A 15,971-nucleotide genomic window follows, 5' to 3' on the forward strand; every position below is an offset into this window, starting at 1 on the left:
CGTGCTTAGGTGGCCGTAGTAAATTTATCAGCTGCAGAGGTGAAAGGAGGGGGCAGGGATGAGGACGTCTGGGCTAATGGACAGATAACAGGCTCTGACAATGGGGCAAAGCAAGCAGATCACCTCCATTCACAGTCATATACAGGGTGAGACTCTGAATGGCAGACAAACAGCTCATAGGGACCTGGAGCATTCTGAGGTATGCATTGGGTTGCTTGTTTTTGACCTCAGACCCTGCCTCTGGACAAACAGTCCCCCTCAACCCGTAAACAGACCCCCTATAGACCCCTTCAATCCCATGCTGGGAGTAATTTGCAGAAGTGCTTTCCACAGACGACCCTGGCGATCTCAGTAAACATAATTATCATCAGCAGTCTGCAGCAAGAGTATTGACTGGCAATGGAAATTGACAGCAGGCTTCTGTTGTTTTTTATTTTATTACCCATGTGCTTTAGTATTTAGAATATTTCTATTAATATTATAATATTCATACAGATAAAAGACACTGCTACTTTAACAGTGCAAATACGATTTTGACGTGTGATATTACAAGTATTAAACACAATATAGCCTGTATGTCATTTACTGAACATTACCTAACAAATCAGTTTATGTATATGTTCTGCATTTCTCTCTCTCTCTCTCTCTCTCTCTCTCTCTCTCTCTCTCTCTCTCTCTCTCTCTCTCTCTCTCTCTTTCTCTCTCTCTCTCTCTCTCTCTCTCTCTCTCTCTCTCTCTCTCTCTCTCTCTCTCTCCTGCTCTCTCTCTCTATATTGACTTCCCACTTTATATCTGCCAGATTACAATGTAAGGCCTTCACATTATCTTTGCTGTTGTTGGCAACCAAACCTATATTTTAGTCCAGTCAAAATAAATCTTTTAATCTGTTATGAAAACATTTTGGTAAGAGCCAAATTAAATTACTGACTTGCCTTTCTTTTGCATTGCCTTGTGCCAAACAAACCTAAAACAAAATGTCTACATTTAAATAGCTATATAAAACAGCCCCAATTACAAGAAACTTTTAGTTACAAATCAGTGGACATGTCTTTGCTCCAGTGGTGACAGGCTTTTAAGATACTGTTAAGACTGTGAGTGGATAAGATCTAATTCCCCAGTGTGGCTGGATCATTGTGGTGGAAAACAGACGCATTGTTTCCCATGAACGCAGCTCTTGTCTGCTGTCTGATTGTCTGCCACTCTGTCATCTCATTAGGAGCCAATTAAGCACCTTTATCAATTAATGATGGCTAAACTGATAATGAGAGACAATGTAGAGGGTCAATGTAACAGGTATACTGTAGCAGTTTTTTTCATTTCTCTATCATAACATTTTATTCATTAATGTAGTGCTATCTATTGATTTATCCTTATTCCATCATGATTATTTCTGTCTCTTTAGGGTTTTAATGCTACTGTAAAATATGTCTCATGAAACATCTGTTATTTATTTGTGTCACCAATAATTTGTAAGGAATATTTCAAAACAATTATATCCAAGTGTCTAAACAGACCATTATAACACCATATCCTGCTGTGTATCTTTGAGCTGAGTGTGAATTTCACTGAACAGATGTGTAAAGGGCTGCTGGGAGCAGTTTGTACCTAATCCAACCCAGACTGTTTATTTGGAGGACCCAACACTGGTGTTCAAATACAGGACAATACTGTATGCTGGTCTTAAGTGCTTGTTGGACTGAGCTAGGAAATGTATCTTCTATATCATAGGAAACAATAGGAATTTAATGATATGCCCGAATGTCAGTACAAAAAACAATGACGTGTATTTACTGACATAACAGCTGCTGCTTTAGCTAACATTAGAACAAATCTAACTAGCAAATCAACATTTGTCACAAGTAGATTTTTTAAATATCTGTGTTGTCTTATCTTTATAAACAAATATATAAATCTACATTACCAATCACTTAGGCTGTGTGTATTGTATGTTCGATTTCATTTAATGAGATTTAATGTCATTTTTGTTGTTACTGGCACTGAAACATAATTTTATCCCAATCAAATTTTAAATAGACTTTTGAAAGACAGCTGGTATAAAAATCACCAGTATGCCCAGCCGACTAAATAGTGTTTTGATTGTTGCCTTTTGTGTAATTACCTTTCATTATTTTGAAGGCATTGTCTCACCCCTTCATGTATGCACAGCACGAGTCTGTTCCGATTGTGTCTGAGTGCCATTAGGAGCCAATTAAATGACCTTATCAGTAAATGATGACTGAACTGATAATGAGAGTGAGATATTGTAATCAGGCTAGAGAACTGTGTGTGAGAGTGTGGGGGTGGTCGGGATGGTCAGAGTGCTTGGGAGTGTTTGTGTCATTTTTTATACAGATCAGGCTGAGAAAATTACTTAATCAGAGATGTTACAATATGTAAATTCCATAATATATACAGCATCTACACCAGACAGCTAAGAGTAACATGCTTCCTCTTATTAATGTTATTGGAAATATTTCGAAACAAATTGAATAGGATTGAATATGAATAGGAAATATAGGAAAAGGAATCGGATCAACGTTTATACACATACTATATACACAGACATGAGGCACACACAGTCCTACTTGAGCAGGTATGTGGGAGGTGGACTGAGCACAAACTGCAGAGGGTACATAAATTTCCTGTATGTGCAGATGTGTAAGGAGGATGTGAGCTACAGGAAGCATGTGTTCATATAAATAAGGCATTACTGAACCTTTCTGCATGATCTGCATTAGGTAAACATTTTAGCACAACACTAGGTTATGTACTAAATATTAGCATAATACAATCAATTCTGATGGTGTTAATCAATTCTTATAACAGCACCTTTGACACCATTGTGACTGTAAGGCAAGGCAAGTTTATTTATATAGCACATTTCATACACAATTCTAATTCGTAGTACTTTACATAAAAGAAAGTAAAATAATCATAAAACAATAATAAAACATCAATAAAAAATATCACAACAATAAAACAAGGAATTTAAAAACTTGAAATGATTTAAAATAATTGATTTAAAATGAAAACAATTAATAATAAGTTAATAATAAGAAAGGATTATATTTGGACATAGCACAGTGCTTATTCAGAAAATGCACAGCAAAACAGATGAGTTTTGAGTCTAGATTTAAATGTGGCTAATGTTTTAGCACATCCGATCTCTTCTGGAAACTGATTCCAACTGCAGGCAGCATAATCTAAAAGCAGATTCCCCTTGTTTGGTGTGAACCCTTGGTATTTCTAACTAACCCGATCCTAATGATCTGAGTGGTCTGTTTGGCTTATATCCACTGAGCATATCTGCATTGTATTTAGGTCCTTTAGGCCATTTAGTGATTTATAAACGAGTAAAAGTACTTTTCTAAATCAATTCTAAATATAACTGGAAGCCAGTGTAAGGACCTGAGGACTGGTGTGATATGTTCTGATTTTCTGGTTCTAGTCAGAACCCTGGCAGCAGCGTTCTCGATGAGCTGCAGCTGTCTAATGGTCTTCTTGGGAAGGCTGGTGAGGAGACCATTACAATAGTACACCCTGCTTGTGATAAAGGCATGGATAAGTTTCCCCAAGTCTTGCCTGGAAACAAAACATCTAATTCTTGCAATGTTTTTAAGATGATAGTATGCAGATTTAGTTACTGCTTTGATATAACTACTGAAACTAAGGTCTGTCTCCAGAATCACACCAATATTTTTGACTTTACTTTTAGTTGTTTGACCCCAAGAGTCAAGGTACTGTATGCATTCACCTTGAGAACATCATCTTTGTTTCAAAATGCAATGACTCCTTGTTTAACTGAAGAAAGTTCTGGCACATCCAACTGTTAATTTCATCAATGCATTGACTGCAATTCAATGCACATGCTTATATTAATGCACTCTTTATAATATGTTATAGTTTCCATAGTAACAACTATTTCACAGAGACTTGTCTTGCATGATCTACATTATATACATAGGCTGATCATAAATATATTTTAAAAAATAATGTTATTTAATAAAATAGCTTTCTATAAGGAAACGCTCAAATGTTTCCTTATAGAAAGAATCACCAAAAAACGGTTTTGAATGTGTTGTTTCTCAGGGTGGTCACAACACAAGCAGTTATGTTTTATTCCTTTCATAAATCATGCACAATAATGTAGTGGAGAAGAAAACAGGTGCTTGATCAAAACAGATATGAGCGGTAAAGTTGTTGAACATAACTGTTTAAACAACAGGCCACATATCTCTACTCAACAGCATAATCCAACACAGACTATTTACTAGGAAAAGGCCACTACAGATGTCTGAGTGTTGTAGGCCTAGCTTTAGCCAACTTCTATTTTCTGCCTCTCTAATGTACTTACACCCTCATATACGCAGAGCGGTTTATTAGGTGTTAATCATCACTGCAGGGGGTGAATCACTTGGGTAACCATGCAGGTACTTTTACATTAGCAATTTACAAATAACTTGTAGAATTAGTCATTGTAAAACAAATGGGATCCATTATGTTGATGGATAGCCAGTGTGTATTGTATGTTTAATATTTGTATGTGGTGAATGTGGATTCGTTTAATGGATAAAGCCTGACACATTATCTTTGCAGTCACTGGCACCTGGACATGGATTTTATCCCTACAGTATTTATAATTTTAACATTTTATTTAGCGATTATTTAAAAAAGTTTTAGCTAATTAAAAAAAAAAAATTATGCTTTATAGCCCAAAGTTTATAGACACCTGACAATCACACCCATGTGTGCTTTTTGAACATACCACTCCAGACTTTGCTGTTCTAATAACCTCCACCTGGGAAGGCTTTCCACTAGATTTTGTTTGGCTGTGGGGATTTGTGTTCATTCAGCCACAAATTAAGTCAGACTCTGATGTTGAGTGAAGAGGCTTGGCATGTAGTTGGTGATCCATTTCATCTTGAAAGAGTTCAGATGGGGGTGAGGTGAGGGATCTGTGCAGGACATTCTTGTTCTTCCACAACAACCTTGGGAAAGTATCATGGGTCATCATGGATCTCATATTGTGCACATGGGTATTGTCATGAAATTCTAATGCTACAGCATACAAATACATACTGTACAATTATACCCTATACAAGTTTGTGGCTATAGATTGGGGAAGGCCCACATATGGGTGTGATGGTCAGGTGTCCTCAAACTTCTGGCCAATATTAATAAATCATCTTTTGCTTCTCCTAGCAGTTTAAACACCACATTGAATTATCATAAGCATAAGTTACTGTCGGATTGGTGAAGTTGATCACAATGTGACATACAGTAAGTGTGACTAAAGGCTAAAATCACCTTATTTCAACATTCTGTTTGACTGATGAGATGGCCAATGGTGGATGAGTTGACTGTTTTATGCAGTTATACAGACAAATGCAAGTTTAAAAAAATAAATAGTATCAAGGCTTTAGTGCTAACAGTAAAGCACACACTAAACTACAAAGATGTGTCAGTTGTTTTTCAACAGATTTTTTTTTGTTAACTTGAAGTTCTTTGGTCACATGTTTACCAAAATGTGCTTTTATAAGTTTCAGCAAAGAACTCAGAGTTCTCTATGTATGCCATTATATGGTGTCATATTGTGGGGAATTTATACTACACTGACCAACAATAATGAATTGGTGTTTCGGTAGTAAAATGTTGAAAGATTCCACTTCTTTACCCATGTTAAAATCTTTACAGATCAGATTGCAACTGACATCACAAGCACATTCCTCAATAGCAGTAAAACTTGCAGACACAGAATCATTAATAAATAAACATCTGGCTCTGCATGAACTGTTCTACATCTGATTCCAATTGTTTCAATTATGCTATCTCTAACAAGTGATGTAATAATTTGGTTCTCTATTGCTCACTCTCATTTTGCTTTTTTTTTTTTTTTTTTTATAAAACTTTGGACTGGGTTTATTTCATTTGTTCAGTGTTAAATGACACATCACATGGTATCTCTAAACTACTGCTTCAGATTTCTACAGATGTGTAGGAGTTTGGAGCTGGTGATGCCTACAAGGATTAAAGATGTTAAATGATGGAAGTGGTAACATTTTAGTCAACACTCCTTATAAGAATTTATTGGTGCATTTTACTAGCCTATAAGTAATTTTTAGACATTTATGAAACCCTGAATGTCTATGTTGGATTTATGAGGTGGCCCTACTTTTACAAGAGAGTTACCTCAGGGTTGTGATGGAGACATTAGTATGTGTACTATTTGTTACAGATTAAATCAAACACCTGACTAGAACAAATAGAAAAATAAAATCTTGTGCAAGTACTTGCTCAAATATAATCTCCATGTAGATCAATCATTTCAAGATTTCCACAGGCTTTCACAACACATACATGACCTGTTTTATGTTAAAGTGCTCAATTGTTTCATACAAACCTCCTTTTCTCAGACCTGTTTCTAATAACAGCAGGGCAAGCAGGATTTCTTCTGTAATCAGAAACATGCCAATGCTTGGTGCCAAATGGATGGGAGAATCTGGGAGTGGAGGATAAAGAAGCAGACCAAGAAAAAGATCTAGGACTAGGGTTATCTAGGACTTTCATAACTTTTCATTTTAGAAAAAGATTGTGTCTAAAGCCATTCCTTATCCTGTTTATGCCCCAGAGGTGGTTTCCAAAAAAAAAAAAAAAAAAAAAAAAATCCAATCCAAATAAAAAGACAGTAAACCCTTGAGTAAAATCACTGGCCTTGACTATTATTTTTCTCTCTGAACAACTTCTTGACAGTTCATTCTGAAATACACAGAAGATGAATAAACTGGTGTGTCCTTTAATATGTGTTTAGATTAAAGTTCTAATTACATTACATGATGTTGTTGTATGCTGCATCATGACATCATGTATGCTGCATTGATGGACAATTAACTGGAACTGCCTTTCAAGTGCTAAGATGTGGTTGCTCTCTAGATAGTGACTTAAATACGTTAGGCAGGAGAACTGCTTGTTGTTTTTTCAAGAGAAATGTCATAACTGAATGTGTGGTTCATTGGCTTTAAATCATCTGGTCAAATATGTATGTTTGCTGTGTGGACATGTTCTGGCTGAAGGTTGTGGATTTAAAACAGAAGTGTTCATACTGTTTAATCAATTTATTTACACTCATAAATGCCCTTACAACTGATTCCATATGCTACATCTGGACTGTATAACTGGAAGAACAAACCATCAACACTGTATAACCTTGAGAGAGAACATGCCAGCTTTGAGCAGAAATTGCTGTGTCTAGAGTAACATAAAAAGAGTTTCTTGTAAGGAGTGTGAGAGGGAGAATGTGCTTGAGACTGTATGCCATCATGACATTCCTCACAAAAAAGTGTGTGGGAAACGGATGACTTCCTCTACATCACTGATCAATATACACTCAGTCTGCCTGAGAAATTCATCACACTGCACTGAGAACTGTACAAAGGCACAAGTAATACCCTGTGGCCATGTGAAATGAATAAGAAGCTCATTTGAGCTTTTGATTCATTAAGGATTTGTTTAAGTGGGTTGCATTTTTTTTATTTATTTATTTTTTTTGTAAATTGGATTTGCTGTGCATGCTGACATATTAAAAGCGTGTTGACAGGAAATCATATTTTTTCCTGCAGAGGCTTGTTCAATTACCCCAACAAGAATGGTGGGAACACAAACTGTGAGAGTTTGCATGTGTGTGTCTCTTGAGTGTGTTTGTGCGTGTCCTCATGGGTTTGATTTTGGAAAGCTAATCTCTCTGTGGGAGTATTGGCACTTTATGGTGGTCGGCAGCTGTGTGGGATCTTTTTCGAGTTGCTCAACTTGATCCTCTCACTCTTTCAGAGAATTTCCTGCAGAACTGTTGTCCTGTTCTCACCAGTTATGGGTCAGAGAAAGGGTGCAAAAATATTAGCATTGGCCATTATTTTGTGCTGTCATTTGTGTAGGCTCAAGAGAACAGTTTATTTAACTGTTGGATGGCATGTCTAAATGGAACGTTTTTAGTTTTCAAGACCTCAGTGTAACATTTTGTTTGATTTCATGGGAACACACACAGGGTTACATGGAGGATGAATTTAAAAAAAACTATATATATATATATACATATATATATATGCTTCTTTTTTCAATCTTTAATCTGGTATTAAGGTTAGGGTTACATAGAACTAGAATGTACATTTCCTGAAGAAAATGTGAATGGTGCTTGCACGTGGCAAATCTCGGCATTTGGTTGCTAGGGTGAAATTTTAGGAATTTCCCATTCAAGTCTATGGGACATCGTTGGTTGGATCGCTTCTAAAAAGTCATAGCACACCTCTCCTCAATGAGCCGGACGATTTGACACCTCATTCATGGGTCTAGGACAAAAGCTGCGGGACAAGTTACGCGCCGAAGTTTTGGAAGAAGAGTAATCCGTATGCAAGATAACAAGAATGTTGCTTTGCAAGCACCATTAATTAAATGTAGAGCACTAAAAAACAAAGCGTGTGTGTCTATCCTTTGGATGTAATTTCCACTAGGTGGCACTAGCTACAGCTCCACCCTTGGAGATACTTGTTTTGAAATAAAGAGAAAAGCAGAAATATATAAATATTTGTAAGTGGGGTATAGAAGCAGAGAGAGAGAGAGAGAGAGAGAGAGAGAGAGAGAGAGAGAGAGAGAGAGAGAGAGAGAGAGAGGAGGTGGAGAACTCAGCTGGTCTGCCTGCCTGTCCCACCTTGGACTCACGCATTACCATGACTACAACATCCGAGAATTCAGTAAAAAGAAGCGCAGCAACAGAGTAAACAGGGAAGGCAAGAATCACTTTCTTTTTTTCCTAAGTGGAAAAGAGTGAGAGAGGAGGGGAGAGCAGAGGGAGGGAAGAGACAGAAAATAAAGTAGAGTAAGAAAAAGAGCTTGTCAAAGCGTACACGGAAAAGAGGAGCAAGGTGACACGAGAGGAGTCGAGGAGGGAGAAGAGAGGAGAGGAGGAGGAAGAAGAGGAGAGGAGGAGGAAGAAGAAGAGAGGAGTAAGTGAAAGACTGAGAGAAAGCTGGCCATGGGTCTGTGCGCTGTACTGCTAATCTGTCTGTCCCAGGCAGAGCTTGCCAGAGTCTGGAGTCAAGAGTTATCAGGTAAGAAAACACACACACACACACACACACACACACACACACACACACACACACACACACACACACACACACACACACAAACACACACACAGGTGACAGACCTGTGCTAGAAACTATGCAGATGTGTTTCATAAGCAGACCTAGGTCTTAGCAATTACAAAGTCTATTCCCCATAATTCTCCTTGTGCATATTGGTGAACTAAGAGGCTGTTATTCAGGGAAAAATACATCAGAGGTAATGGTGTGCTGCAGTTTTTTGTTTTGGGTTTGTGTGTTCTGATTTTGAAAGCTCTGTTTTATGAGTGTATATCTGTTTCCTTTCACTGCAAGACTCTGTCCGTGTAAACTTGTGTGTTTTGCCCTGAGGATCCTTATGACTCAGAGGAAATGGACAACACACAAGCTGAAAGTTGGGCTACATCTGTTTGTGTCAAGATTTATCTGCCTTGGTTTCTCATTTCAACGCACACAAAGCCAAGCTACGTGTGTGTGTGTGTGTGTGTGTGTGTGTGTGTGTGTGTGTGTGTGTGTGTGTGTGTGTGTGTGTGTGTGTGTGTGTGTGTGTGTGAACCAACACATACTCTAACATGTATTTGCCTACACATTGGTGACAAACTCGATGATGGAAGTTCCACAACAATATGTTCCAGAACGATAAGTCAACACAGCTGTGTAATAAAATGTCTTGATATTCAGAGTGCTATAAAAACATTGTCAATAAGATGGGAGAAATGAATCACTGGGTATGTATCTATTATCATATAATTACTTCAACATCTACACCCATCTCCATTTTACCTGTCCTCCATGTCACTTATGTAGTTTTGTGAACAGAAGCTTCTCCTGAAACATACAGTTAGACAGTGTCCAAAAGTTCTTTAGATTTCAGCTTAAAACCTTTTTTTTTTTTTAAGTTTTTGTTGAATTGTTGCTTATTCACAAAACTGTCCTCTGTTGTTTGTCCTTTAACTGGTATAGTAACTGCAAGAAAATATGTGGATGTTTTATACATATGTTCTTGTTCTCATTTCACTGGCACCCACCCTGTGCCTGTTTGTGCGTGTGTGTGTGTGTGTGTGGGCGTGTGTATTTTTGTCCTCCTTGGAGATGCTGTATTTTTAGCAGTCCTGATTCTTCTTCTCTCTGCTAGGCAGCACTGCTCCACTTTCTCTGGCCCCTGTCCCTCCTGTGCCTCTCTCCTCTCATGCTGCAACCTCACAGAGCCCACAAGGCACAGAGAGTGTGTGTGTTTGTGTGTGAAAATGTATCCTCGATCCTGCATGCTTGTATACTGCTTGTGACAGAATTGATGCTGTTTGAAGCAGCTGAATAACTGTCAGTCAAGAACAGCTTATTTATCAGATTCAAAAACATGTTCTCTAAACCCACTTCTAATCCTAGGCCTATTTGTATGTCCAATCTGTCCTATATTACCTACTTCCTTATCATGTTCTGCACACGTAAAAAACACTCAGTGAGACAACAATATTTTTTGATCACATTTTATGTTGGGAGCACATCTTGTTCTTTTGTTTTACTGCATACTTTGTGCACTTGATGTGGACAGCCTGCTAGTGTGTGTGTGATGACAAGCTTTTATAAATTGTTGCATAGGGGAACCCTGCTGTCAATCACTTTTTCTGACATAAAACATGCAATTTATATGGATATAGCAATTTAAATCTCCCAGAGAGCTCGCTAATTTATTTTAATACACTGGACTGGTACAAGATAACAGTTTATTAAGAGTCTCTAAACCAATTAGTGGACATGAGACCTCTTCAGCTGCAGATTCAGTGACATAGAGATGACCAATTTTGGATCATGTTGCTCAATTCATGTTCAGTGGAATGTGAATCAAGTCTTGTGATACAGAAATAAATTCTACCAAGTGTACACTGAGCATGCTTCCGTTTTAGCACATTCTATATATTTTAAATGTTTTGGTGACATGTAGGTCATCTGCTTTGAATTAAAAGCATTGTCATAGACAAAAGATGCACTGCAGAAGTGATCTCTCTTAATCCTTCAGTTCTTTTTTGTTTTTCTCTTATCAGCACAGCTGAATGTGTTTGGGATTGGGTACTATGGTTACAGTCTACAATCAAGTGCCAAATTGAAAGCTATCCTCCTGTATGCAGAGGAGGCCCTCTTTCTTGCATGCTACAAATCACACATATGGAGCTTATAACTCAGAAGACTGGCTCTGATATGTGTTTTGGTGATCTAATAAACCTAAAGGGAACAGCCAGACTAATTTATCAATTTGAAGCAGCAGCTTAAATGAAGGATTTACGTTTGTAATATATAGCTTAAAATCTCCAGGCATATCACTATTTGATGCAATTTAGATTCTGGTTCCAATATACAATTTTAAATCAATTCTTTATGCATCTTTTTATGCATCTGGGAGGAGTTCGGTGAGGCCATGGAGAAGGACTATCGGTCGGCCTCGAAGAAATTCTGGCAAACCGTCCGGCGCCTCAGGAGGGGGAAGCAGTGCCCTGCACACACTGTTTGCAGTGGGAGTGGGAATCTGCTGACTTTGACTGGGGACATCCTCGGACGGTGGAAGGAGTACTTTGAGGACCTCCTCAACCCCACCAGCATGTCTTCCACTGAGGAAGCAGAGGCCGAGGGCTCAGTTATGGACTCCTTGATCCCCCAAGCTGAGGTCACTGAGGTAGTATAGAAGCTCCTAAGTGGCAAGGCACCGAGGGTGGATGAGATCCGCCCTGAGTACCTCAAGTCTCTGGATGTTGTGGGGCTGTCTTGGTTGACACACCTCTGCAACATTGCATGGCAACAGGGGACAGTGCCTCTGAACTGGCAGACTGGGGTGGTGATCCCTCTGTTTAAGAAGGGGGACCGGAGGGTGTGTTCCAACTATAGGGGGATCATACTCCTCAGCCCCCCCGGAAAAGTCTATGCCAGGGTACTGGAGAGGAGAATTCGTCCGATAGTCGTACCTCGGATTCAGGAGGAACAATGCGGGGTTTGTCCTGGCCGTGGAACACTGGGCCATCTCTATACCCTCGCCAGGTTGCTAGAGGGTTCATGGAAGTTTGCCCAACCAGTCCACACGTGCTTTGTGGATCTGGAGAAGGCATTGGACTGTGTCCCTCATGGCAACCTGTGGGGGGTGCTCTGGGAGTATGGGGTCCGGGGCCCTCTGCTAAGGGCTGTCTGGTCCCTATATGACCGAAGCAGGAGTTTGGTTCGCATTGCCGGCAGTAAGTCAGACTTGTTCCCCGTGCATGTTGGACTCCGGCAGGGCTGCCCTTTGTCACCGGTCCTGTTCATTATTTATATGGACAGGATTTCTATGCGCAGTCGGGGGGCGAAGGGAGTCCGGTTTGGGGACCACAGGATTTCGTCTCTGCTTTTTTGCAGATGATGTTGTCCTGTTGGCTTCCTCACATCAGGGCCTTCAGCGTGCACTGGGACGGTTCGCAGCCGAGTGTGAAGCGGCAGGGATGAGAATCAGCACCTCCAAATCCAAGGCCATGGTTCTCAGCCAGAAAAGGGTGGCTTGCCCCCTTCAGGTTGGTGGAGAGTTCCTGCCTCATGTGGAGGAGTTTAAGTGTCTTGAGGTCTTGTTGATGAGTGAGGGAAGGATGGAGCGGGAGATCGACAGGTGGATCGGTCTATCTTCTGCAGTGATGCAGTTGATATAACGGTCTGTTGTGGTGAAGAAAGAGCTGAGCCGCAAGGCGAAGCTCTCTATTTACCAGTCGATCTACGTCCCTACCCTCACCTATGGTCATGAGCTTTGAGTCATGACTGAAAGGACAAGATCCCTTATACAGGCGGACAAAATGAGTTTCCTCCATAGGGTGGCTGGGCGCTCCCTTAGAGATAGGGTGAGGAGCTCGGTCACTCGGGAGGAGCTCAGAGTAGAACCGCTGCTCCTCCACATCGAGAGGAGTCAGCTGAGGCGGCTCGGGCATCTGTTCCGGATGCCTCCTGGATGCCTCCCTAAGGAGGTGTTCCGGGCATGTCCAACCGGGAGGAGGCCCCGGGGAAGACCTAGGACACGCTGGAGGGACTATGTCTCTCGGCTGGCCTGGGAACGCCTCGGTATTCCCCCGGAAGTGCTGGAGGAAGTGTCTGGCTGGGGAGAAGGAAGTCTGGGCATCCCTGCTTAGACTGCTGCCCCCGCGACCCGGCCCCGGATAAGCGGTAGAAAAAGGATGGATGGATGCATCTTTTTGTATGTTCTTTTTTCTCATATCTTTTATTTACATTTCCGTCCATCACACTGGCTGTAATGCATTTTATTAGGGAACAAAGGTCAGAACAAATTTAGCTTGAAACTCACTTGAGAGGTGTTCTGTATTCTGTATTCTGTACACTTAAGTATTCTGAGTAATTAAAAATTGACAGCTCTAGCTGTAACATTTATTTTTATATTTTAATGTGATTAAATCCGCAGACAAAATGCTGCCCTGAAAGAAGGATTTTCAGATTCAGGATATTTCTTCACTTCACAACAACACAGATCTTTTTCTTTTTCCTTTTTATCCCCTGGATAGTAAAGTACTACCCTGTGTCACCGCATATATCATTCATCTAGACAAAAGCTCCTTTGAACTGATTTTTAATTTTGGTCTTAAATGTAGTTGCCAAGTTGCTCTCTCTCTCTCTCTCTCTCTCTCTCTCTCTCTCTCTCTCTCTCTCTCTCTCTCTCTCTCTCTCTCTCTCTCTCTCTCTTTCTCTCTCTCTGTATCTCTCTCCTGGGTCAAGAGCTCTGTAGCAAAGGCAATGACTTTAAATAAAAGTGCTTTAACTCTAAAGTGATGAAAACAATCTGCCTGTGGGCAGCTACAGCAAAGTTTATGCAGAGCAGAGCATTCAAAACAGACACTGCAATATAAGAGGGAGAAGGCAGAAAGCAGTGGCCGAAAACATCTTATCTTCCCCAAAGGCAATTTGCGATTACTCATTTTCTTGTGCAAGACAGAGCGGCTCTTGGCAGGAGAATAAAGTAATAAAGTACACTAATCCTGCAGATTTGATTCAATTATAATTTGATGGATTTGAGATTGTTGTGTGACATTAGTGTGTTATGTGTGTATGTGAACATGCCTTATTTTCTTCTCTTTTCCTGTGTGTATTTAATCACTAAGTAAATATTTGTTTAATTATAAGAAGAAGCTCAGCACCGTGCAAGCTATAGAGCTGTCCTATTGATATGTTCAGCAGGTTGCACATCAATGCCACATGTTACATATCAACACTGATCTAACAGTTATGGTAGATGCCAATGAGAAATACGTCATGGTTTGCATATTTACTCCTTCTGAGAAGTAAAGCGAATAAGCAGGCCAACGAGAGGAAACTGCTTTGTGGAGGATTACCATGATGGCCATTTAGCCTGCATTTATAGAGTAGTTTTGGGGCTGCTCTATTTGTTGCTTTTTCTACAATTCCCTCTTCCTCCCTTTTCTGTCTGTTCCCTCCTCTCCCATTTGACACCTTCATCACTTTCTTTTGAGTCTTGTCTCCCTCCTCTGCTCTGTGTCACCCCACATTCTCTTTCTCTTCCAGTTTCTCTCATTCAGGTATGTGAGTCTCACAGCAATGTGGTCTAAATGACCTAATTAGATGGCTTTCATTGCATGGCAGCAGAAATAGCCAAGCTTTTCCAGCTACCAATTCAAACAAGGCTCATCATTAAAACCAGCTCCCGAGCGACATACCATCCCTCCCCCTCTTCATCTGTCTAATGCCTGGGACACACTGCAAGATTGATGCAATCCTACAACAGCTGTGAAACGTTTTCTTTTACTAAAAGTATTTTTGCTAAAAATTTAAATCTGAAATCTCTCATTTAAATAAGTACTCAGACCCTGGATTTAGTCATTTTGAGAAGCATCTTCAGCAATTACAGTTTCAAGTCTTCATTGAGTTTCTTAAATCATTTCAAACAAGGATTTGGTCAGTTACTTCCATTCCTCCTGGCGGATCCTCTCAGGCACAATCAGATTGAAAGGGGATTATGTGTGAACTGTCTAACTGAAACTCTGTTAGAGATGGAGCATGGTCTAATGCCCTTCAAGTTTTTTGTACATACAGGTCCAAGAAGGCCTTTTCCTATTTGTCAGCAAACTATCTCTCAGGAGCCTACTGTGCTTCTGGGAACATTATTAGCTTTAATAATATTTTCATCCCTTGCTCAGATCAATGTCTCTGCACAATTTGATTGCAGCAATGATCCGAACTAACAGAATCTGAGGTGTGCAAATGTGAACTCATATCAAAACAAATAGTTCAGCATGTCAGTGATTATCTGCTTTTCATAATGACGACCCAAACTACAGGATATTGAGTGGTAAATCATGGACATTTAATATTTAACAATTTAAGTCAGAGCAGCCTTGGTGGACTGTAAGTAGATCAGATTGTCTGGTTTTGACACTCTACACTTTTTTGATTGTTGTGATGGACCTTATCACTTTTTTATTTATTGGTGCATGTATTTCAATTTAATTTCTATGACCTGTTTGGAAAAGTCCCTTTTTGTCCAAGCCATTCCCTACCCCATGCCAAATGAATTAAGTAGTAAATCTGTTTCTTAAGACATGATGATGAGGAGTCGGGAATCAGGGCGTCATGGTCAACTAAGTCACGCTAAGGTCTTTAAGGTAATTGATGCAGATGAGGATGCAGGCCTCCTGGTGGTCCAGTGGCAGGATCCCACACTCTCATTGCAACAGCCCGGGTGTGATTCCCCGGTAGAGAACTAACCCAGCCACTGACGAGGTAACTCTCAGTGCCGGCCCCAAGCCCAGATAAAATAGGAGAGTTGCTTCAGGAAGGGCATCCAGCATAAAACTTGTGCCAAATCTAATATGCAGACCACATGATCCT

At 40.0% G+C, this 15,971-nt stretch overlaps 1 protein-coding gene across 2 annotated transcripts in view; it reads left to right on the forward strand.

The window, feature by feature from the left end:
* Nucleotides 1–8,635: 8,635 nt before the first annotated feature.
* Nucleotides 8,636–15,971, forward strand: part of plxdc1 (plexin domain containing 1) — a 19,808-nt gene continuing 12,472 nt past the window's right edge. The window contains exon 1 of one of the 2 annotated variants that reach the window (XM_027177703.2): nucleotides 8,636–9,098. In XM_027177703.2, coding sequence (XP_027033504.1) covers nucleotides 9,023–9,098 — 76 coding nt within the window. In that variant the 5' untranslated portion in view covers nucleotides 8,636–9,022. The remainder of the gene's footprint in view (nucleotides 9,099–15,971) is intronic. The other variant, XM_027177706.2, reaches the window with a different exon arrangement.

This window comes from Tachysurus fulvidraco, chromosome 8 (genome assembly GCF_022655615.1).
Source record: "Tachysurus fulvidraco isolate hzauxx_2018 chromosome 8, HZAU_PFXX_2.0, whole genome shotgun sequence".
Classification (NCBI taxonomy): domain Eukaryota; kingdom Metazoa; phylum Chordata; class Actinopteri; order Siluriformes; family Bagridae; genus Tachysurus; species Tachysurus fulvidraco.